The following is a 23,473-nucleotide window of genomic DNA, read 5'->3' as shown; positions in this document are numbered from 1 at the left end:
TGACATAGATGCCTTAAGGTTGATTAGACTGTCTACTAAATTTCATTAGTTCAAGTGACTGACAGAAATGCCTTAGACTGACATAGATGCCTTAAGGTTGATTAGACTGTCTACTAGATTTCATTAGTTCCAGTGACTGACAGAGATGCTTTAAGGTTGATTAGACTGTCTACTAGATTTTATTAGTTCAAGTGACTGACAGAGATGCCTTAAGGTTGATTAGACTGTCTACTAGATTTCATTAGTTCAAGTGACTGACAGAGATGCTTTAAGGTTGATTAGACTGTCTACTAGATTTCATTAGTTCAAGTGACTGACAGAGATGCCTTAAGGTTGATTAAACTGTCTACTATATTTCATTAGTTTAAGTGACTGATAGAGATGCCTTAAGGTTGATTAGACTGTCTACTAGATTTCATTAGTTCAAGTGACTGACAGAGATGCCTTAAGGTTGATTAGACTGTCTACTAGATTTCATTAGTTCCAGTGACTGACAGAGATGCTTTAAGGTTGATTAGACTGTCTACTAGATTTCATTAGTTCAAGTGACTGACAGAGATGCCTTAAGGTTGATTAAACTGTCTACTATATTTCATTAGTTTAAGTGACTGATAGAGATGCCTTAAGGTTGATTAGACTGTCTACTAGATTTCATTGGTTCCAGTGACTGACAGAGATGCTTTAAGGTTGATTAGACTGTCTACTAGATTTCATTAGTTCCAGTGACTGACAGAGATGCTTTAAGGTTGATTAGACTGTCTACTAGATTTCATTAGTTCAAGTGACTGACATAGATGCCTTAAGGTTGATTAGACTGTCTACTAAATTTCATTAGTTCAAGTGACTGACAGAAATGCCTTAGACTGACATAGATGCCTTAAGGTTGATTAGACTGTCTACTAGATTTCATTAGTTCCAGTGACTGACAGAGATGCTTTAAGGTTGATTAGACTGTCTACTAGATTTCATTAGTTCAAGTGACTGACATAGATGCCTTAAGGTTGATTAGACTGTCTACTAAATTTCATTAGTTCAAGTGACTGACAGAAATGCCTTAGACTGACATAGATGCCTTAAGGTTGATTAGACTGTCTACTAGATTTCATTAGCTCAAGTGACTGACAGAGATGCTTTAAGGTTGATTAGACTGTCTACTAGATTTCATTAGTTCAAGTGACTGACAGAGATGCCTTAAGGTTGATTAGACTGTTTACTATATTTCATTAGTTCAAGTGACTGACAGAGATGCTTTAAGGTTGATTAGACTGTCTACTATATTTCATTAGTTCCAGTGGCTGACAGAGATGCCTTAAGGTTGATTAGACTGTCTACTATATTTCATTAGTTCCAGTGGCTGACAGAGATGCCTTAAGGTTGATTAGACTGTCTACTATATTTCATTAGTTCCAGTGGCTGACAGAGATGCCTTAAGGTTGATCAGACTGTCTACTAGATTTCATTAGTTCAAGTGACTGACAGAGATGCCTTAAGGTTGATTAGACTGTTTACTATATTTCATTAGTTCAAGTGACTGACAGAGATGCTTTAAGGTTGATTAGACTGTCTACTATATTTCATTAGTTCCAGTGGCTGACAGAGATGCCTTAAGGTTGATTAGACTGTCTACTATATTTCATTAGTTCCAGTGGCTGACAGAGATGCCTTAAGGTTGATTAGACTGTCTACTATATTTCATTAGTTCCAGTGGCTGACAGAGATGCCTTGAGGTTGATTAAACTGTCTACTAGATTTCATTAGTTCCAGTGACTGACAGAGATGCCTTAAGGTTGATTAGACTGTCTACTAAATTTCATTAGTTCAAGTGACTGACAGAAATGCCTTAGACTGACATAGATGCCTTAAGGTTGATTAGACTGTCTACTAGATTTCATTAGTTCAAGTGACTGACAGAGATGCTTTAAGGCTGATTAGACTGTTTACTATATTTCATTAGCTCAAGTGACTGATAGAGATGCCTTAAGGCTGATTAGACTGTTTACTATATTTCATTAGCTCAAGTGACTGATAGAGATGCCTTAAGGTTGATTAGACTGTTTACTATATTTCATTAGCTCAAGTGACTGATAGAGATGCCTTAAGGTTGATTAGACTGTCTACTAGATTTCATTAGTTCAAGTGACTGACAGAGATGCCTTAAGGTTGATTAGACTGTCTACTAGATTTCATTAGTTCAAGTGACTGACAGAGATGCCTTAAGGTTGATTAGACTGTTTACTATATTTCATTAGTTCAAGTGACTGACAGAGATGCCTTAAGGTTGATTAGACTGTCTACTATATTTCATTAGTTCAAGTGACTGACATAGATGCTTTAAGGTTGATTAGACTGTCTACTAGATTTTATTAGTTCAAGTGACTGACAGAGATGCTTTAAGGTTGATTAGACTGTCTACTAGATTTCATTAGTTTAAGTGACTGACAGAGGTGCCTTAAGGTTGATTAAACTGTCTACTAGATTTTATTAGTTCCAGTGACTGACAGAGATGCTTTAAGGTTGATTAGACTGTCTACTAGATTTCATTAGTTCAAGTGACTGACAGAGATGCCTTAAGGCTGATTAGACTGTCTACTATATTTCATTAGCTCAAGTGACTGACAGAGATGCCTTAAGGTTGATTAGACTGTCTACTAGATTTCATTAGTTCAAGTGACTGACAGAGATGCCTTAAGGTTGATTAGACTGTCTACTAGATTTCATTAGTTTAAGTGACTGACAGAGATGCCTTAAGGTTGATTAGACTGTCTACTAGATTTCATTAGTTCCAGTGGCTGACAGAGATGCCTTAAGGCTGATTAGACTGTCTACTATATTTCATTAGTTCAAGTGACTGACAGAGATGCCTTAAGGTTGATTAGACTGTCTACTATATTTCATTAGTTCAAGTGACTGACAGAGATGCCTTAAGGTTGATTAGACTGTCTACTAGATTTCATTAGTTCAAGTGACTGATAGAGATGCTTTAAGGCTGATTAGACTGTTTACTATATTTCATTAGCTCAAGTGACTGATAGAGATGCCTTAAGGCTGATTAGACTGTTTACTATATTTCATTAGCTCAAGTGACTGATAGAGATGCCTTAAGGTTGATTAGACTGTTTACTATATTTCATTAGCTCAAGTGACTGATAGAGATGCCTTAAGGTTGATTAGACTGTTTACTATATTTCATTAGTTCAAGTGACTGATAGAGATGCCTTAAGGTTGATTAGACTGTTTACTATATTTCATTAGCTCAAGTGACTGACATAGATGCTTTAAGGTTGATTAGACTGTCTACTATATTTCATTAGTTCAAGTGACTGATAGAGATGCCTTAAGGTTGATTAGACTGTTTACTATATTTCATTAGCTCAAGTGACTGACATAGATGCTTTAAGGTTGATTAGACTGTCTACTATATTTCATTAGTTCAAGTGACTGATAGAGATGCCTTAAGGTTGATTAGACTGTTTACTATATTTCATTAGCTCAAGTGACTGACATAGATGCTTTAAGGTTGATTAGACTGTCTACTATATTTCATTAGTTCCAGTGGCTGACAGAGATGCCTTAAGGCTGATTAGACTGTCTACTATATTTCATTAGTTCAAGTGACTGATATAGATGCTTTAAGGTTGATTAAACTGTCTACTAGATTTCATTAGTTCCAGTGACTGACAGAGATGCCTTAAGGTTGATTAGACTGTCTACTAGATTTCATTAGTTCAAGTGACTGATAGAGATGCTTTAAGGCTGATTAGACTGTTTACTATATTTCATTAGCTCAAGTGACTGATAGAGATGCCTTAAGGCTGATTAGACTGTTTACTATATTTCATTAGCTCAAGTGACTGATAGAGATGCCTTAAGGTTGATTAGACTGTTTACTATATTTCATTAGCTCAAGTGACTGATAGAGATGCCTTAAGGTTGATTAGACTGTTTACTATATTTCATTAGTTCAAGTGACTGATAGAGATGCCTTAAGGTTGATTAGACTGTTTACTATATTTCATTAGCTCAAGTGACTGACATAGATGCTTTAAGGTTGATTAGACTGTCTACTATATTTCATTAGTTCAAGTGACTGATAGAGATGCCTTAAGGTTGATTAGACTGTTTACTATATTTCATTAGCTCAAGTGACTGACATAGATGCTTTAAGGTTGATTAGACTGTCTACTATATTTCATTAGTTCAAGTGACTGATAGAGATGCCTTAAGGTTGATTAGACTGTTTACTATATTTCATTAGCTCAAGTTACTGATAGAGATGCCTTAAGGTTGATTAGACTGTCTACTAGATTTCATTAGTTCCAGTGACTGACAGAGATGCTTTAAGGTTGATTAGACTGTTTACTATATTTCATTAGTTCAAGTGACTGATAGAGATGCCTTAAGGTTGATTAGACTGTTTACTATATTTCATTAGCTCAAGTGACTGACATAGATGCTTTAAGGTTGATTAGACTGTCTACTATATTTCATTAGTTCAAGTGACTGATAGAGATGCCTTAAGGTTGATTAGACTGTTTACTATATTTCATTAGCTCAAGTGACTGATAGAGATGCCTTAAGGTTGATTAGACTGTCTACTAGATTTCATTAGTTCAAGTGACTGACAGAGATGCTTTAAGGCTGATTAGACTGTTTACTATATTTCATTAGCTCAAGTGACTGATAGAGATGCCTTAAGGCTGATTAGACTGTTTACTATATTTCATTAGCTCAAGTGACTGATAGAGATGCCTTAAGGTTGATTAGACTGTTTACTATATTTCATTAGCTCAAGTGACTGATAGAGATGCCTTAAGGTTGATTAGACTGTTTACTATATTTCATTAGCTCAAGTGACTGACAGAAATGCCTTAAGGTTGATTAGACTGTCTACTATATTTCATTAGTTCCAGTGGCTGACAGAGATGCCTTAAGGTTGATTAGACTGTCTACTAGATTTCATTAGTTCAAGTGACTGACAGAGATGCCTTAAGGTTGATTAGACTGTCTACTATATTTCATTAGTTCAAGTGACTGTTAGAGATGCCTTAAGGTTGATTAGACTGTCTACTAAATTTCATTAGTTCAAGTGACTGACAGAAATGCCTTAGACTGACATAGATGCCTTAAGGTTGATTAGACTGTCTACTAGATTTCATTAGTTCAAGTGACTGACAGAAATGCCTTAAGGTTGATTAGACTGTCTACTATATTTCATTAGTTCCAGTGGCTGACAGAGATGCCTTAAGGTTGATTAAACTGTCTACTAGATTTCATTAGTTCCAGTGACTGACAGAGATGCTTTAAGGTTGATTAGACTGTTTACTATATTTCATTAGCTCAAATGACTGACAGAAATGCCTTAGACTGACATAGATGCCTTAAGGTTGATTAGACTGTCTACTAGATTTCATTAGTTCAAGTGACTGACAGAGATGCCTTAAGGCTGATTAGACTGTCTACTAGATTTCATTAGTTCCAGTGACTGACAGAGATGCTTTAAGGTTGATTAGACTGTCTACTATATTTCATTAGTTCAAGTGACTGTTAGAGATGCCTTAAGGTTGATTAGACTGTCTACTAAATTTCATTAGTTCAAGTGACTGACAGAAATGCCTTAGACTGACATAGATGCCTTAAGGTTGATTAGACTGTCTACTAGATTTCATTAGTTCAAGTGACTGACATAGATGCCTTAAGGTTGATTAAACTGTCTACTAGATTTCATTAGTTCCAGTGACTGACAGAGATGCTTTAAGGTTGATTAGACTGTCTACTAGATTTCATTAGTTCAAGTGACTGACATAGATGCCTTAAGGTTGATTAGACTGTCTACTATATTTCATTAGTTCAAGTGGCTGATAGAGATGCTTTAAGGTTGATTAGACTGTCTACTAGATTTCATTAGTTTAAGTGACTGACAGAGATGCCTTAAGGTTGATTAGACTGTCTACTATATTTCATTAGTTCAAGTGACTGATAGAGATGCTTTAAGGTTGATTAGACTGTCTACTAGATTTCATTAGTTCAAGTGACTGACATAGATGCCTTAAGGTTGATTAAACTGTCTACTAGATTTCATTAGTTCCAGTGACTGACAGAGATGCTTTAAGGTTGATTAGACTGTCTACTATATTTCATTAGTTCAAGTGACTGTTAGAGATGCCTTAAGGTTGATTAGACTGTCTACTAAATTTCATTAGTTCAAGTGACTGACAGAAATGCCTTAGACTGACATAGATGCCTTAAGGTTGATTAGACTGTCTACTAGATTTCATTAGTTCAAGTGACTGACATAGATGCCTTAAGGTTGATTAGACTGTTTACTAGATTTCATTAGTTTAAGTGACTGACAGAGATGCTTTAAGGTTGATTAGACTGTCTACTAGATTTCATTAGTTCAAGTGACTGACAGAGATGCCTTAAGGCTGATTAGACTGTCTACTAGATTTCATTAGTTCAAGTGACTGTCAGAGATGCCTTAAGGTTGATTAGACTGTCTACTATATTTCATTAGCTCAAGTGACTGATAGAGATGCCTTAAGGCTGATTAGACTGTTTACTATATTTCATTAGCTCAAGTGACTGATAGAGATGCCTTAAGGTTGATTAGACTGTTTACTATATTTCATTAGTTCAAGTGACTGACAGAGATGCCTTAAGGTTGATTAGACTGTCTACTAGATTTTATTAGTTCAAGTGACTGACAGAGATGCCTTAAGGTTGATTAGACTGTCTACTATATTTCATTAGTTCAAGTGACTGATATAGATGCTTTAAGGTTGATTAGACTGTCTACTAGATTTCATTAGTTCAAGTGACTGATAGAGATGCCTTAAGGTTGATTAGACTGTCTACTAGATTTTATTAGTTCAAGTGACTGATAGAGATGCCTTAAGGTTGATTAGACTGTTTACTATATTTCATTAGTTCCAGTGACTGACAGAGATGCCTTAAGGTTTATTAGACTGTTTACTAGATTTCATTAGTTCAAGTGACTGACAGAGATGCCTTAAGGTTGATTAGACTGTCCACTAGATTTCATTAGTTCAAGTGACTGACAGAAATGCCTTAAGGTTGATTAGACTGTCTACTATATTTCATTAGCTCAAGTGACTGACAGAGATGCCTTAAGGTTGATTAGACTGTCTACTAGATTTCATTAGTTCTAGTGACTGACAGAGATTCCTTAAGGTCGATTAGACTGTCTACTAGATTTCATTAGTTCCAGTTACTGACAGAGATGCCTTAAGGTTGATTAGACTGTCTACTATATTTCATTAGTTCTAGTGACTGACAGAGATGCCTTAAGGTTGATTAGACTGTCTACTAGATTTCATTAGTTCAAGTGACTGATAGAGGTGCCTTAAGGTTGATTAGACTGTCTACTATATTTCATTAGTTCAAGTGACTGACAGAAATGCCTTAAGGTTGATTAGACTGTCTACTATATTTCATTAGCTCAAGTGACTGACAGAGATGCCTTAAGGTTGATTAGACTGTCTACTATATTTCATTAGTTCAAGTGACTGACAGAGATGCCTTAAGGTTGATTAGACTGTCTACTAGATTTCATTAGTTCTAGTGACTGACAGAGATTCCTTAAGGTTGATTAGACTGTCTACTAGATTTCATTAGTTCCAGTTACTGACAGAGATGCCTTAAGGTTGATTAGACTGTCTACTAGATTTCATTAGTTCAAGTGACTGACAGAGATGCTTTAAGGTTGATTAAACTGTCTACTATATTTCATTAGTTCAAGTGACTGATAGAGATGCTTTAAGGTTGATTAGACTGTCTACTAGATTTCATTAGTTCAAGTGACTGACATAGATGCCTTAAGGTTGATTAGACTGTTTACTAGATTTCATTAGTTCCAGTGACTGATAGAGGTGCCTTAAGGTTGATTAGACTGTCTACTATATTTCATTAGCTCAAGTGACTGACAGAGATGCCTTAAGGTTGATTAGACTGTCTACTAGATTTCATTAGTTCAAGTGACTGACAGAGATGCCTTAAGGTTGATTAAACTGTCTACTATATTTCATTAGTTCTAGTGACTGACAGAGATGCTTTAAGGTTGATTAGACTGTCTACTAGATTTCATTAGTTCTAGTGACTGACAGAGATGCTTTAAGGTTGATTAGACTGTCTACTAGATTTCATTAGTTCAAGTGACTGACAGAGATTCCTTAAGGTTGATTAGACTGTCTACTAGATTTCATTAGTTCAAGTGACTGACATAGATGCCTTAAGGTTGATTAGACTGTCTACTAGATTTTATTAGCTCAAGTGACTGATAGAGGTGCCTTAAGATTTTAACAGATTCCTAAGAGAGTTGAGCTGTTATATTTTTATCGCTCATACATAATTCTTTAGGTATGTTTCCAATGTTTGTCCTTTCTTGGCAATGCATTGGTTATCAGATATGGTATATGTTTGTTCTACTTGTTGTTGTGTTGTATTTTTTTTGGGTGTTATAATGATACACATTTACATACCAAAAACTTATCTACAATTCAACCGATTAGTGGTAAGATTGAGACAACTGCAATTGCATAGAGTTGTATTAAGTAGTTCATTTTCTGTATAAAAAGGTCATCTGGCCTTCTAAGTCTATTGCATAAGTACTTACTCCATCAATATGTTGTAGACCCACTCTGATAAGTTTATGAAGGAGCACAGATACCAGGACCTGGTGGCAATGTTTGATACGCCAGAGTGGCGCCCTCTGTTTCCTTTTGTCTTCCATAGAGCTTGGAGACTCTGCAGCAATACTGAACAAAGTCATCAAGTCATTGCTGCCTTCTCACAGGTAGGGCACTTGGATCTTACATATATGAACGTGCATGTATAACAATGTTTTTTTAAATTTTTACCTAAAATTCTTCATACAGACCTATAAAATTGTTCATAAATTTTTGACTTATGCAATTTTATTATTTTCATCGTATGACAATTTAGCAGCTCAAAATGATTAGACTAGGAAATTAGTTTACCTTAAGGTTAAGATTGTTTTGTTTAAATAGTTGTACATACTAGACATCTCTTGATCATAGACGCTGCCTCCAATCTTCTTTATGTTGAGAGTCAATATTATGGTAGCTTGACTATGTTATTCTCTCGAATCCCTTGCAGCAGAACGAGCTGTAAGGAAACCAGAAGGAGAGACAACTCGGCCATGATGAATTGTCTTCATATTCTTGTATACATGCGAATATTTCACCTTATATTTTTGTTGACCTTTTTCCTTAGTTCTCATATGAATGCGACTATGTTTAGAAAATTTTCAGCTAAAACTCATGTCACCCTAAAATGCTGTATGAAACAAACATTGTACATTCTGTGCACTCTTAGTCTTGAATCATAATGCTTGTCTACACGGCCCATTAGGTTATGTATTTCATTTCAGGTGGAAGATAAAAAACTTGCTGCACTGATTAATGAGCACCAGAGGATTGACATAATAGAGCAGAGTCTCGACTTGTCAAGGTAAATTATATGTGCCCTTAGAGGTAGCCTAACCGGGAACTACAGTAGGTTCTTAGCCTATTTTAATGTTATTAGAATTGTTGCTAATTGTCAGCTGTTTACATGGTACAATTTCATCTACAGGTCAGTTATTGGTCTGCTTGGGGTAGAATATAGGCTAAACACTACATTCCTTGCAACCACTGACAATCCAGGGTGGCTGATATTCCCGTTGTATCCTGTTATATCCTGTTTGTATTGTGAATACAGTTTGAGTCTTTGCGTGTATCTGATGCAACTACTTTTAAGCGCAAGTAACCTTTTCATTCACTCAGTACGATTTGTCTCGTGACTTTGATAGACCGCTCTTGTAGCACCACGAGTCGCACACCATCCAGCATGAAGTCAGGAGACTTGTCGGTGTTCAAGTCTCACTCCGTATTGCACGCTCTGTACATATGTCTCTCAAACCTCGACTCTTGGAGTCACCAGAAGATGATGAAAACATTGACAGCGGAGAGTGCGTACGGTATGTATATTCTGTTCGGCTAAGGTCAGAGCCGAGAACAAATTTAGCAATAGAACTGCGGTAGCAACCTTTCTATGTCGTCAGCGGTTGTTTTTTTCTCATTTGAGATTCGAATTGTTGATATCATACTTGATATAAGAGTTTGCATGTCATGAAAATTTTCTTCATATTTTTTAGAAAGCTTTGATTTTCAGAATTTACGATAACTAAGCATTACAGCATATAGGCTTTTGATTTGAGCAATCACATTTATTTACCTTTAAGATAAAGTATCTTGAAGATATTTAGCATCTGTTCATTGGCATTGACCAAAGTTGCTATTTTCTGCAGACCTTTTGTGTACACTCTTAATAGGTGCATATAATATTTATCCGAGAGTTTGTTGGCACTACCATTATCTTTGCCTCTTAATGCTAGAAGTACCTGCACCATCTGCCATAGGGGTTTGTTAATGCTAGAAGTTCTTGCACCACATGCCATAGGGATTTGCTAATGCTAGAAGTACTTGCACCAATCTGCCATAGGATTTGCTAAGACTAGAAGTACCTGCACTATATCCCATAGAGGTTTTTAATATTAGAAATATCTGTACAGTCTGTCCATAAGGTTTGCTAATGGTGGAAGCACCTGTCACATCTGACAGGTTTTTAGCTCTAAGAGGACATTCATCACCTGCCAGAGGATTTTTTAATGCTGAAAAAATGCATATCATATGTCAACTGGATCTTAAGTATTATAAATACTTGTAATATTTGTCATATGATGTTTTACTACTAGCAATCCCTGTAACATCTGTAACGTGTCACCTGCCATAGAGTTGCTCGAGACTGCAGATTAAATTGCTTTACATCCCTCTTAGTTTTGTTTCAAACATCTTTTTAAGATGATGTACCATCATAGGCTGTTTTTCATCGCAGCTCTTCTGGATCAGTATGAACTCGGCATGTCAGGCAGCAACTCGCTTTCCATCAAGCAGCAGCGTGATATTCACCTCTTCAATGCTTTTACCATCATTGACAGCTTCATGCAAGCCCTCTGTAAAGCGTCCGAAAATATTAGTGGAGTTGCTTTCTCTCAAAGGTAGTTTTCATTTCACAAGTTGTTTTGCGATAAATAGTGAAAGCACCTGGTAAGAACTAGCACATGGAGTGATGAGGTTGGTATCTAGATGGATGGGCTGGATTTTACACACCTTTGTAAACTCTATCAAAGCTGCTGACAAGAATTGATAGAGGTGACACGCTATCTCCTACCAATGAAAAGCAGCCAGTAGTTTAGAATGCTTGACGTACAAACAACAGGTTGGGGTTCAATTCTTAAAAAGGTCCCTGGTGGTGCCAGGAATGACATACAATCATAAATTGCTTTCTACAACTGGTCATGTCTCCAGTCATTGAGATTCCTTTGCCACTGGACACAGACATGTTCAACCAAGATCACATAGCCCTTGTTTGTGTAACATTGTTCTTAGAAACATGTATTGCCTCTACTTGCAGCTAGATTAACACACATAATCTTTGATGATAGAAACATGTATAGCCTCTACTTGCAGCTAGATAAACAGACTTGATCATTGAGGGGTTGCTTATACATATGTACACTATTGACGTTAAACACTGTCAATTTAAGTCAGGATTTCCTGATTAGGGTTGCTTGCACTCCTAATCAAGAAGCCTCAGGGACCTTTAGGGGTGCTCACTTCCCTAGGCGGTCCGAGCTGTTATTCGTGCAAGAGTCAGTTGTGTACGGCTGGTTATCCAACTCGCTCAAAAACGCATTGAAAATTCTTGTTCCATTCGCAACACCTGGCTATGTGAATCAGGATTTTCATTTTCTATAAATGAAAAATAAATGTCGTAATGCCATAAATTCTGAAATTGATCTGCGCATTCCACTCACCCGTAAGGAACCACATTTCAATAAGATAATAGGAGAGAAAAGGCTGGAGAAAAGTCAAATATCATAAAGTGAGTTGTTTTTGTATGTTGCTTCAGTGTGAAATGTAAGATTCTTTGTAGAATGACATTATGCTTTCATATATTTCAAATATGTTTGTGTTTCATTGTTTAGACCCTTTTCATTTCATTCTAAACAAGGGGTTGCAAGATTGCTGTCATCAGTCATAGGGAGTCCGGGGATAAAAACGAAAAGGTTAAGGCTGAACTAAGTGGTCTTGGCTAAGACTCGATGATTTGCTTGTTGCTCGCGTCTCATGCCATCACCACCTTAACCTACATGGTAGGAGTACACAACTATGAAACATATTCCAAGACTTGTTTGCAGGTACGCAGGCGATGTTGTGCCACTTCTGGTCACACTTCGAAACCTCCTCGTAGACTTGCGACCTCTAACACTAAAACTTGAAGTAATTGAAGATCTTTTCCTCCTATTGTTTGCGATGAGTCAGGATATCAAGACTAGTTCACAGCATGCCCGAGCTGACATGGTAAGATGTGAGCTAATTTAAAAGAGAAAACAACTCAGAGCTGTAACCTTTTACCATTGGATCTCACAGTTATTACTTGAAAGCATTTCTTCAAGATAATTGTCAAGTTACTATGGTAGTCTTCAAAGTAAAATATGATCTGAACTGGCTCCAAGTTAACATCCTTTTCTATTATGTTAGTATTTTTATATTGACAACTATGTTTGCAATCTATCACAATGTGTGATTCTATTGAAATAATTGAAGTGCATGCCATGATTACTAGTGATCATTTTTTCATGTCTGGCTTGTTTTTGTGGTTTTTGGATGAGAGGAAGCATTTCTTTATAACTACTTTGCAATGAATTTTTGCACACTTGTGTTTTTATCGCTATACAAACATCTGCTTTATCTTTTTGGAAATGAATAATTTAGAGCTTAGTTATTCTTGTTTCGTTAGCTCTCTGTCAAAACATGCCAGGTCAGCGTTATCCCACTTTGGTATTACTTTATATCAGGCTCAGTCCATGGGACAAGAGAAATCATCGTATGCGGAGATGAGTGAAGACGATCCAGAGTGTTACCACAGTGCGAGAGAGTGGGTGAGCACGAGCAAACCTACTAAACACAACTCCGTATGTATTACAAAGCATAACCTATCGTTAGGAGCAATGCTTCTAAGACTATACCGGCAACGAAACGGCGTTTTACCCATAAACTAGTTTCATACATTGCATCTTCAACTGACTGCTGAGAGAGGACAACTGTCTTAAGTCTATTAGTAAAGATATGAATTAGTCACATTTCTTTCTGTAGAGTCGCTCCAAGACTGATTATTTAAAAGTGCCCAAGTCCAAAATACAATCAAGTCGCACGGAAAGGTCTAGCGACGAGAACCCAAACACAGATGGCATACAAACTACTGCAGTAGGATTCATTGCTAATGAATTTATCACCAGAGATATTTTAACCATTATCAAGATGGCCTTAACAGATGTGACAGCCAGTAGCTTTGAGATTAGGAACAACCTAGTGAGTACCACGGCACATTTTGGTTGTTACATTTCATTAACTCTAATCTGTGTAATGTGCTTCTTTAGAATCTGTCTGGGAGGGCTGAGTAGGCGTTGATAAGCATGCTATGTATTGCCAAGGCCTTACACTCATTTGAAGTTAATTGACCCATTATGAATGGGTTGTTGCTTTGCGTCATTTGTTTGACAATGTCTCACAATATCCAGTTTTACAGAAGACAAGACATTAAAACTAATTTTCAGTTAACTTTTCTATGGCGCATGTACTTGTATACACAGACATTTTCTGCTCTGAGTGTATATATAAATAAATTTTCTGCCAGTATAATATCCTGCTTGGCAATATTCGCGCAACCTATAGGTGCCTGGGTACCTATAGGTGCCTGGGTACCTATAGGTCGCACGAATATGCATGTGGGTCAAACATTTTTTTGACCCACATATATAAGCATTTAGACACTGAGATTTTTCTAACTTGTAGATAGCAGGGCACCTACATTTTTGTCTTACTCTTATTTTAGCAATTTTATTCCACAACTATGAGAAGCTCATCAACTTCTGCTTGGGGGTTGTTCTCTCATGTTTAGTTTATAGGCCCAGACCTTTCCTTAGTAAAAAAAACAGGAAAAGTTGATAAATTACACTTACAAATCTTAGATAAGCAATAAGGTTTATGATCGAATAGTGAAAATCAATAGCAGCACAGAGCTTCACTCTTTCTGCAAAAATACTGCTGATGTATGTATAACCTTTTATTGGCATTAATAATCAATAAAATGTTTTTCACTACGTGCCGAAAACAAAAATAAAAAAATAAAAATCAGGAATTATTGAGTGAGTTGAGAAAAATTTTTTTAAACTTTAGTAATCCAATAGTATTGCGGAGAAGTCAGAATAGTGATGGTCTTCAAATGCGTAGAAGATAAATACAAATATTCTGGGCATAGTTTACGCAGTAATTTGAAACCTGTCATACAAATGAAGAAACGAGCAAGTTTGGGATAAAGCAATATGTTCAAAGATTTTGTGATGTGATTGGAGGAAGTGCGGTAAGCTGATTGTTCTGTAAACAACAAAGTACAGGTACAAGCTAGAGCAACCCCTAAGGTCACTAATATACTAGAGCATACAATTGAAAAGACTGTCAGCTACATGTTGTTATGAGTTTTCCGAAGCTTACCGCTGTTATTAACCATAAAAGTACATCAACAGTCTTTCAGAAGTGGAGAGGAAGCCAGTAGTTTTGTTGCTTTGAATGTCTGATGGAAATGAAGTAGTCTAGTATTCAGAACGTGTGAACCTGTTATAACTGGAAGCCCTTCGGAAATAGACTACAGGTAGACAGATTCTCTCTGCGGTTAGACTAGTTTTCTTTAGCTACTGAGCTTATCGTCATAGTTACCCCGTGAGTAGCTGTTTGATGACCTGAGGCTATCTTACTTACTGTGTAGATAGAGAAACGGTTGGAGGACGAGCTAAGGCAGGTGATACTGAGCTCTATCTCAGAAAACAACTTTATGTCCCGCCTTTCACAGCTGCAGCAGAGAGTTAGTGAGGCGCTCTGGAGGTACCAGTTACTGCTTCAGGACTCCGTGGTCAAAGAGTTTGGAAGCGTCACTCTACGCCCCACCACAGATACTGGTGTGCATAATGATGATGGCTATGGTAAGCTTTACTCTGAACGCTCTTTAGCATTTCTTTACGTCGTAGCGATGGTCTTTCAGCATTATTCCAAGCTGAGTAGTTCAGATGAGGAGCTGAACAGAGACACTTACCCGAAAGTATCGAATCTTCTCTACCCCCTCACGCTCTCTCCTTTACAGCGTATTTATGGTGCTCAACTTGTTTCTTGTCTCTCCTTATAGGGAGACAAGGTCCAAAGTCCATGAGACGCAGTTAAGCAGGCTGTAGAACACTTGTTTATGAGCTGGTCTTTGCATTGCAGTCAGTATCTGGCCAACCTCGCGTTTTATTCTCATTTGCTGTGTAATTTGACTCTTCCACTGCTTTAGTAAGAGTATCACGTACTCATCCAGCAATCAGCTGCTCTGCTGCTAATCTGCTCCGATTTTCTCACCGCAAGCTCTACTTACATCAGTTGACCTGTTCTCAGAACTATCACTGTTTTACTCCTGGTCACAGGCTGAAGTTATTTGAGACTTGATCCTTTTTTATATTCTTTTGCGTTTGTTAAAATAGGTTTACACCTTTTGCAGGAGTGTTTGAGAGAAGTCTTCCCAATATGACAGCCAGCAAATCATCATTAGGAGTTCAGAGGTCAGGAGAGGCGAGCCAAGAGTCTGAACTGAGTAGTGAGATACTAACATATAGCAGTGGTACTAACACACCAGCCGCTCTCAGTAAAAACAAGCGGTAATTGGCACTGCTCTTCCTCATCTCTAGCTTCGGTCTTTCTAGTGTTTAGATTCTCTCTGTCTACGCTTTTTCTCATGTCATTCTGCAAGCGTTCTTCTCTTTTTAACGTTCCATTAATAGTCAGTTGACCTTACTCCTCACTGACGCAAGTCTCTGCACCTCACGCTGTCAGCAGTTGCACAACATGGCGTCATCAGCATCATTAGAGATTCCAGCTTTTGCTTATCTTTTTAATCTTTATAGAACTATGAGTTTTACAATGTATGCTCCTGTTAGACATCTTGGTTCAACTCAGCTTTGAAAAAATTCACATGAATTCAGTTTATTCTTTTTACTATTAACATTAACACTCTTAATACTACAAGTCTGAATGCTTGTTATCAGTCTAGGTAGCAGGCTGGAAAACAGATTTTGATCTTCTCACAGCCGGTTCCCAACTTTCACGTTTAGGTATAGAAAACGAATGGCGAGTCAAAAGTCTGCGCTGTCTCTGCCTTCTATGGAGGGACTTATCCCAAAGATGCTGGCATCCCCTATCTCTCTCCTCAATATCTGCATCAACAGGGGAAATGACACGCAGGCTCGGCAAGTGCTTAAAGTGAGTATCGTGAGCGATAGTGATTTTTCATGCGCTGTTTTAGCAAACACGAACTTCACTTTGTGGCTGATGTAGTTATTAACTCGCTTTCATTTTCACAGTTGTATAATCTCGAAGAAAGTGTGGAAGGCAGACAGTTCAGTTTCGCTCAGTCACATAAGCAATTCCTCTTGGAACAAGGCAAACAGCAAAGATCTTCGAAGCCTGTCGCTAAAAAGTCGTCAACTCAACCAGTAGAAAATCTGTCCTTTATGCGTAGCATGGCTGCTAAAAGCTTAACCACTATGGATGACTCATTGAAGGCAGAGACTTTAGCCTTGGCAGCGACTCTTCCTCGTACTCAGGGTGGATTGCAGGTGAGAGCCTGCTTGGACTATACTAGTTTTAAGTTGAAAAATCATAATGGTGTGAAGGCTCTAGTTGCACGCTCATAGGTGTTGTTATTGTTAGAGGCATATTAGGCCATTGTATTTCAAGTCATCGGATGTACATGTACGTAGGCAGGAAGATTTAGCCAAGACTCTAATGTGCACTGCAAGTCAGCAGCTAATCTTACACTATTATTAATGGCTTACATGTCCTAGTCTATGGGTCTACAACTCCTGACATGTTTACATGCCCTGGTCTAGTAGTCTACAACTCCTGACCTGTTTACATGCCCTGGTCTAGTGGTCTACAACTCCTGACATGTTTACATGTCCTGGTCTAGTGATCTACACCTACTGATCTGTTTACATGTCCTGGTCTAGTGGCCTACAACTCCTGACCTGTTTACATACCCTGGTCTAGTGGCCTACAACTCCTGACCTGTTCACATGCCCTGGTCTAGTGGTCTACAACACCTGACATGTTTACATGTCCTGGTCTAATGGTCTACAACTCCTGACCTGTTTACATGTCCTGGTCTAGTGATCTACACCTCCTGACCTGTTCACATGCCCTGGTCTAGTGGTCTACACCTCCTGGCCTGTTCACATGCCCTGGTCTAGTGGTCTACAACACCTGACATGTTTACATGTCCTGGTCTAATGGCCTACAACTCCTGACCTGTTTACATACCCTGGTCTAGTGGTCTACAACGCCTGACATGTTTACATGTCCTGGTCTAGTGGACTGCAACTCCTGACCTGTTTACATGCCCTGGTCTAGTGGTCTGCAACTCCTGACCAGTTTACATGCCCTGGTCTAGTGGTCTACAACTCCTGACATGTTTACATGCCCTGGTTTAGTGGTCTACAACTCCTGATCTGTTTACATGCCTTGGTCTAGTGATCTACAACTCCTGACCTGTTTACATGCCCTGGTCTAGCGCTCTACAACTCCTGACATGTTTACATGTCCTGGTCTAGTGGTCTAAAACTCCTGACCTGTTTACATGTCCTGGTCTAGTGGTCTACAACTCCTAACTCGTTTACATGTCCTGGTCTAGTGGTCTACAACTCCTGATTTGTTTACATGCCCTGGTCTAGTGGTCTACAACTCCTGACCTGTTTACATGCCCTGGTGTAGTGGTCTACAACTCCTGACATGTTTACATGTCCTGGTCTAGTGGTCTACAACTCCTGACATGCAAACAGTAGGTTGTAAATTTTATTTTTAAAAGCAATTCTGCTATTATTAAAAATAAATTTGTTTTGTAAATGCAAGAATTTTGCAAGCTAGTTGCTGATTAAAGCTTTCTGTGTATTTTGCATACTGCCATACTAGATTCAGCCGTAATAACTTAGACTTACAAAGACTAAGTATGTAAAAAGTTATGTTTATTCGAAAGACAATAGTTGTTGCTCATGAATGGATATTGTTTTGGAAAGCTGCTAGGTGCCATACACTATGTTTCCATGATGCGGTTAATTTTTGCGTCGTCTATAAGATATAAACAGCTAAAACTCGCTAGTCAAGCGACTTTTGTTACTCACAAAATTTTGCCGAATGTTTCATGTGCGCGAAAGATAGAAACGGCATTTGTGAGTGATACACAAGAAAGTCTCACGCAAGCTATTCCATTTTAAACATTTTCCCTACTTTAGTCTTTCCAATTTTGAAAGCGTACGATAAGTGAGACAGAGGTGCGTCGTTATGACCTCTGGCATAGAATTCCTTATGTTTTTTAGTAAGCGACCGCAATACCCGCAACATGCAATGTCCATTAAAACACTTATCGCACTGTAACTCAATGTGTAGACAATTCCAAATCTTCATCATCCACACAATGGAAATATATTGGTAAAGTCTTCGGTAAAGTTTTTGCTGGGTGCTAAGATTAGACACTTGTTCATCAACATCGTGAGGTTAGCTGCTATACCCAGTGGAGTAGTCATGTACGTCTGTTTGTTGAATATGTAGGTGGATAAGTTTCTTGGTGCCAATGCTAGGGATTCTCAAGTAGCAACCAGCATGGTGCTGGCTGACCTAGCCTGCGCTAATGCTGACTGTTTCCAGCGGTCACACCACCTTCTCACCACTGCGTGGAAGTACTCCACTTCATCTTCCAGATCAACATCGGGTAGGAGCCAACTTTACCCTTATCTTTTATTGCCATGCTTGTGAAACAATTATTATATACAAAGAGGCTGAGGTGTGTGGATAACGTCGTACGGTAGTTTTTTATTAGCTTGGAAGGCAGCAAAGGAATGTTTCTATTTTATGACCAGTCTGTAACTAACATAATTTACTCTCAGGTACTATGTAAGCCGGACTCACTTTTTATATATGTAGGCTTGCAGAGCTGGATCAAGAAGTGCCTCTCCTTGAATGAGTTTGCTGTCTCACTTGACCTGTCCAAACTACTCTCTCTACTCTTGGACGAGGAAATGCATTCCCTTCAGAGTTGTCTTCTGTCTACACTTTTCACCATGGACACAGGCGAACTAAGCGAGAAGGTCAGTGGCCAACGCCTTCACTTCTTATAACTATGGTTCTTCTCTCTATATCCTTCTTTTGCAATCTCAACCCCATTACTTGCCTTTTGGGAGTTCACTGCAATACTTACAGACTGTGTTTAGATGCAATCCTTTAGTAACTATAGAATTTGCTAATATAAGTAAAAGTTAACAAATACTTTGAATTTATCGGAAGTTTGAACATCTTAAAACTGAGAATTAGGACATTAACAATGTTGACCTTTGTCCTCACTGAGGCTTGATGATGAGTTCCTCGGAAGCATTAATTAATCGCAATGGAAACATTCAGTTTCCATTGTGATTAATTACCTATATATGCATGCAGCAAGAGGTTGACCAGGGGTTGACTTAGTTTGGCAACAGCTGACAAAAATATACTTATTTTTAGATAGTGTCACTAATGGAGCTGTGCAAAGAGGTGAAGGTTGTTGAGCAAGCAATTGGTCATTACCTGAAAATTCCTGCGAAAGAGCGGTCACAAACACTCGAACTTACCCCTGTGCTCCGCATCCTCTCTAAACACTTCCCAGGTAGCAGGTATGTACAGAGTGCAATGCTTAGGATTCCAGGTAAAAATATGTAATACTTTTATTGACTGTAAATATTTATATTAGGTTTTTCAGTTTATGTCTAGAATTTTTGGGGAAAGCTTTTATTATTTATTTATGTTGTTTGTTTATTAGTAAGAAAATGTTGAAGTTGCTAGTCATGTCTTAATGCAGAAGGATTGTTGGTTGTGATAGATCCTTAGGGGTTACTTTTAATTGACTTCCATAGAATATTCATTATGCAGATTTTTGCTTTGTGTAGCAACCTTCCTAGAATGTCTTACGCATAACAAGTTGTCTTTATTTTTATTCTCGACTCTTTTCTCGACTCTTCTCTCGACTCCTCTCTCGACTTCTTTCTCGACTCACTGCTCGACTCCTCGCTCGACTTCTCTCTCGACTCCTCGCTCGACTCCTCGCTCGACTCCTCGCTCGACTCCTCGCTCGACTCCTCGCTCGACTCCTCGCTCGACTCTGCGTTGAATCTCTCTCATCTTCCAATGCATCAGTTTTAGTTTTTTGTTGTTTCAAGGCATGTCTATGTATTTGCCAGGCAGTACTTGTCAATTCTGAGTGACCAGCTGATTCTCTTACAAAAGACTATCAAAGACAATGCTCTTCCGCCTTCAGGTTTGTGCGTCTCAAGGTGTGTGGGTGCATGCATGTGTGCATGGGTATGTGTGCACATACGCATGTTTAAGCATGTACATGTCTGTGTGTGCGTGCTTAAATGTGTGCGTGTATAAAGCTGTATATGCTTGAGTGTGTGTGTATAAAGCTGTATATGCCTGCGTGTGTGCACGTTTGTGTGCTTGTGTGAGTGTGTGCATGTCTGAGTTTGTGTGGGTTCGTTGTAAAGACCTTGCACCAACAATGAGTAGCAATAGATAACACAGAGCTAAGAAGCAATAGACCTAAAGCCAATAGGATGCTTCCTTCTAATTTTTATTAAATTTGTTGTGTAATAGTTTTTGGTTAGACGGGCCTTTTTTAAATGTTTAAACGCTGACATAATTTAGATTAGACAAAGGCATGTAAGTTTTGATTTCTGCTTCAGGAGTAGCTGCAGTTCTTTATGATGGACCAACCATGACCATGGGTCGACTTATGTTTGAACATAACATTGAACCTGCAAGGTGAGTGCTCAGTCTAGAGTTATCTTTTCAGTGGGAAGACAATTCTCAGTAACAGATCGCAATACAGTTTATGAATAACTAGTTTTTAATGAGATCATGTGCTTTTAGGTTTTGGTTAACACTTATTCAATAGTTCTTGTCTTCTTTAGCTTAGTCACATGCACTGGCATTCATTTTATTCTACTTTGTTTGTTCTATTCTTAAAGGACCAGTGCCTTGTATTCTTTTCTATTCCTAAAGAGATCAATGAGTTGTTACCTGTGTTCCACCCTATCCTTAGAAGGACCAGTGTCTTGTATTTTTTTCTATTCCTAAAGAAATTGATGAGTTGTTACCTGTGTTTCACCCTATCCTTAAAAGGACCAGTGCCTTGTATTCTTTTCTATTCCTAAAGAGATCAATGAGTTGTTACCTGTGTTTCACCCTATCCTTAAAAGGACCAGTGCCTTGTATTCTTTTCTATTCCTAAAGAGATCAATGAGTTGTTATCTGTGTTTCACCCTATCCTTAATTGGACCAGTGCCTTGTATTCTTTTCTATTCCTAAAGAGATCAATGAGTTGTTATCTGTGTTTCACCCTATCCTTAAACGGACCAGTGCCTTGTATTCTTTTCTATTCCTAAAGAGATCAATGAGTTGTTATCTGTGTTTCACCCTATCCTTAAATGGACCAGTGCCTTGTATTCTCTTGTATTCTTTTCTATTCCTAAAGAGATCAATGAGTTGTTACCTGTGTTTCACCCTATCCTTAAATGGACCAGTGCCTTGTATTCTTTTCTATTCCTAAAGAGATCAATGAGTTGTTATCTGTGTTTCACATGCATACTGTTTTAATACATTCAGGCTTCATAGAATTCTCTATTCAGATTTACTAATAGTATGTCTACGCTTTGTTTCCTGCAGGATTTATTAAAAGATATATACCCTGTTAGTTTATTTTACAGTATATACTAAGTTAGTCTATTGTATATACCCTGTTAGTCTATTGTATATACCCTGTTAGTCTATTGTATATACCCTGTTAGTCTATTGTATATACCCTGTTAGTCTATTGTATATACCCTGTTAGTCTGTTGTATATACCCTGTTAGTCTATTGTATATACCCTGTTAGTCTATTGTATACACCCGGTTAGTCTATTGTACCTACCCTGTTAGTCTATTGTATATAAACTGGTAATATATTGTATATACCCTGTTAGTTTATTGTATATACCCTGTTAGTTTATTGTATATACCCTGTTAGTCTATTGTATATACCTGGTTAGTCTATTGTATATACCCTGTTAGTTTATTGTATATACCCTGTTAGTCTATTGTATATACTTTGTTAGTCCATCAGTACTCGTGTACCATAAAGAAATATTAATTTTGACATGTTCGACTTGATTTTATTTGTATGCAGGCTGGCATCTGTAGCTGAACAAGTGAAGCTAGACCTAACCCATGTGATTGTCAGGAGTTGTTGTCCCCCTGTTCGATGCAAGCCCTTTGAGGAAGATGCACATGCTATAGAGGGTAAGTAGCAGTACCAGTGGAGTAAGGCATTTAAAATAAGAAGCCAGAAAGACATTTTTGGTAAAAATTGACTTTGTTCCCTTTTGTCAAAATGAATTGTTCATTCATGTGGGTGCTATAAACTTTAGAAGTGGACCAAAACGCATAGTTTCAGCACAGGTTACTGGTGTCTCCAGTCACTGCCAGCAGTATTCCATCAGTCCGAGGATATAATTATGTATTTCACTATTGTGGTCATTTAGTGATTGGTTAGGGCTGCTTGAATGGAGGTTAAAGCTGCAGTAAGAGTGTTACTATTGACATGTAGAGCAGTTCCATCTCATTTTCTTTTACGATAAAATTATAAATACTGATTTTTATTATTGTAATCAGGAATTCAGGAGAGCTTGGTCGCTGACAAGAAGTTCGGATATAGGAGGGTCCTGAATCAGAGCCATGTTCATGCTGTAGACTTCTTCTTGCCTCCTCTGGTTACCGTATCAAATGCTCTTACATCACTTCTCAAGTTATTGAACGGTACGTCTAGTAAACTCTTGGTTTACTATAAGCACTGGTGTGGACTGTACATTTATATGCATATGATAGAGACGGGTGTATGAAGAGAGCAGCTGTGTGTACAATACATTTTATTTCTTTTCATATGCGTATTATGATTGATAATAGTGGGCTTGGATAGTTGAGACATGCTTTGCTTGCTAATATGAAAATATCTCATAAAATATTGCAATAAATTGTTGCCCTTTTTGCACTCTGGGCTTTCTTTGAGGAGTTAAGAGTATTATACTGGGAAGATGCTCGGAGGCTAGTATTGTGTTTAAAATGGGGCATAGTAACTAAAGGGTGCTCTTACCATTTACAACTGGATAAAATATTTATGTACATGAAAAGTGATGGACAAGTATAGGATGGGTAACCACCAGGTCAAACGTGTGGTACTTTCGA

At 37.9% G+C, this 23,473-nt stretch overlaps 1 protein-coding gene across 1 annotated transcript in view; it reads left to right on the top strand.

Annotated features, from left to right (window-relative positions):
* Positions 1-23,473, top strand: part of LOC137400360 (zinc finger FYVE domain-containing protein 26-like) — a 95,321-nt gene that overhangs the window by 69,566 nt on the left and 2,282 nt on the right. Inside the window, exons 7-24 of the mRNA XM_068086689.1 lie at positions 8,651-8,812; positions 9,410-9,489; positions 9,843-9,997; positions 10,915-11,077; positions 12,281-12,443; positions 12,941-13,057; positions 13,239-13,458; positions 14,912-15,121; positions 15,673-15,829; positions 16,283-16,430; positions 16,532-16,786; positions 18,774-18,933; positions 19,146-19,309; positions 19,719-19,867; positions 20,432-20,508; positions 20,936-21,014; positions 22,419-22,531; positions 22,904-23,047. Of these exons, the coding sequence (XP_067942790.1) occupies positions 8,651-8,812; positions 9,410-9,489; positions 9,843-9,997; positions 10,915-11,077; positions 12,281-12,443; positions 12,941-13,057; positions 13,239-13,458; positions 14,912-15,121; positions 15,673-15,829; positions 16,283-16,430; positions 16,532-16,786; positions 18,774-18,933; positions 19,146-19,309; positions 19,719-19,867; positions 20,432-20,508; positions 20,936-21,014; positions 22,419-22,531; positions 22,904-23,047 (2,716 nt within the window). The remainder of the gene's footprint in view (positions 1-8,650; positions 8,813-9,409; positions 9,490-9,842; positions 9,998-10,914; positions 11,078-12,280; positions 12,444-12,940; positions 13,058-13,238; positions 13,459-14,911; positions 15,122-15,672; positions 15,830-16,282; positions 16,431-16,531; positions 16,787-18,773; positions 18,934-19,145; positions 19,310-19,718; positions 19,868-20,431; positions 20,509-20,935; positions 21,015-22,418; positions 22,532-22,903; positions 23,048-23,473) is intronic.

Source organism: Watersipora subatra, chromosome 7 (genome assembly GCF_963576615.1).
Source record: "Watersipora subatra chromosome 7, tzWatSuba1.1, whole genome shotgun sequence".
NCBI classification, from domain to species: domain Eukaryota; kingdom Metazoa; phylum Bryozoa; class Gymnolaemata; order Cheilostomatida; family Watersiporidae; genus Watersipora; species Watersipora subatra.
Note: the sequence above shows the minus strand (reverse complement) of the source record. Positions and strands in the feature narration are given on the sequence as shown.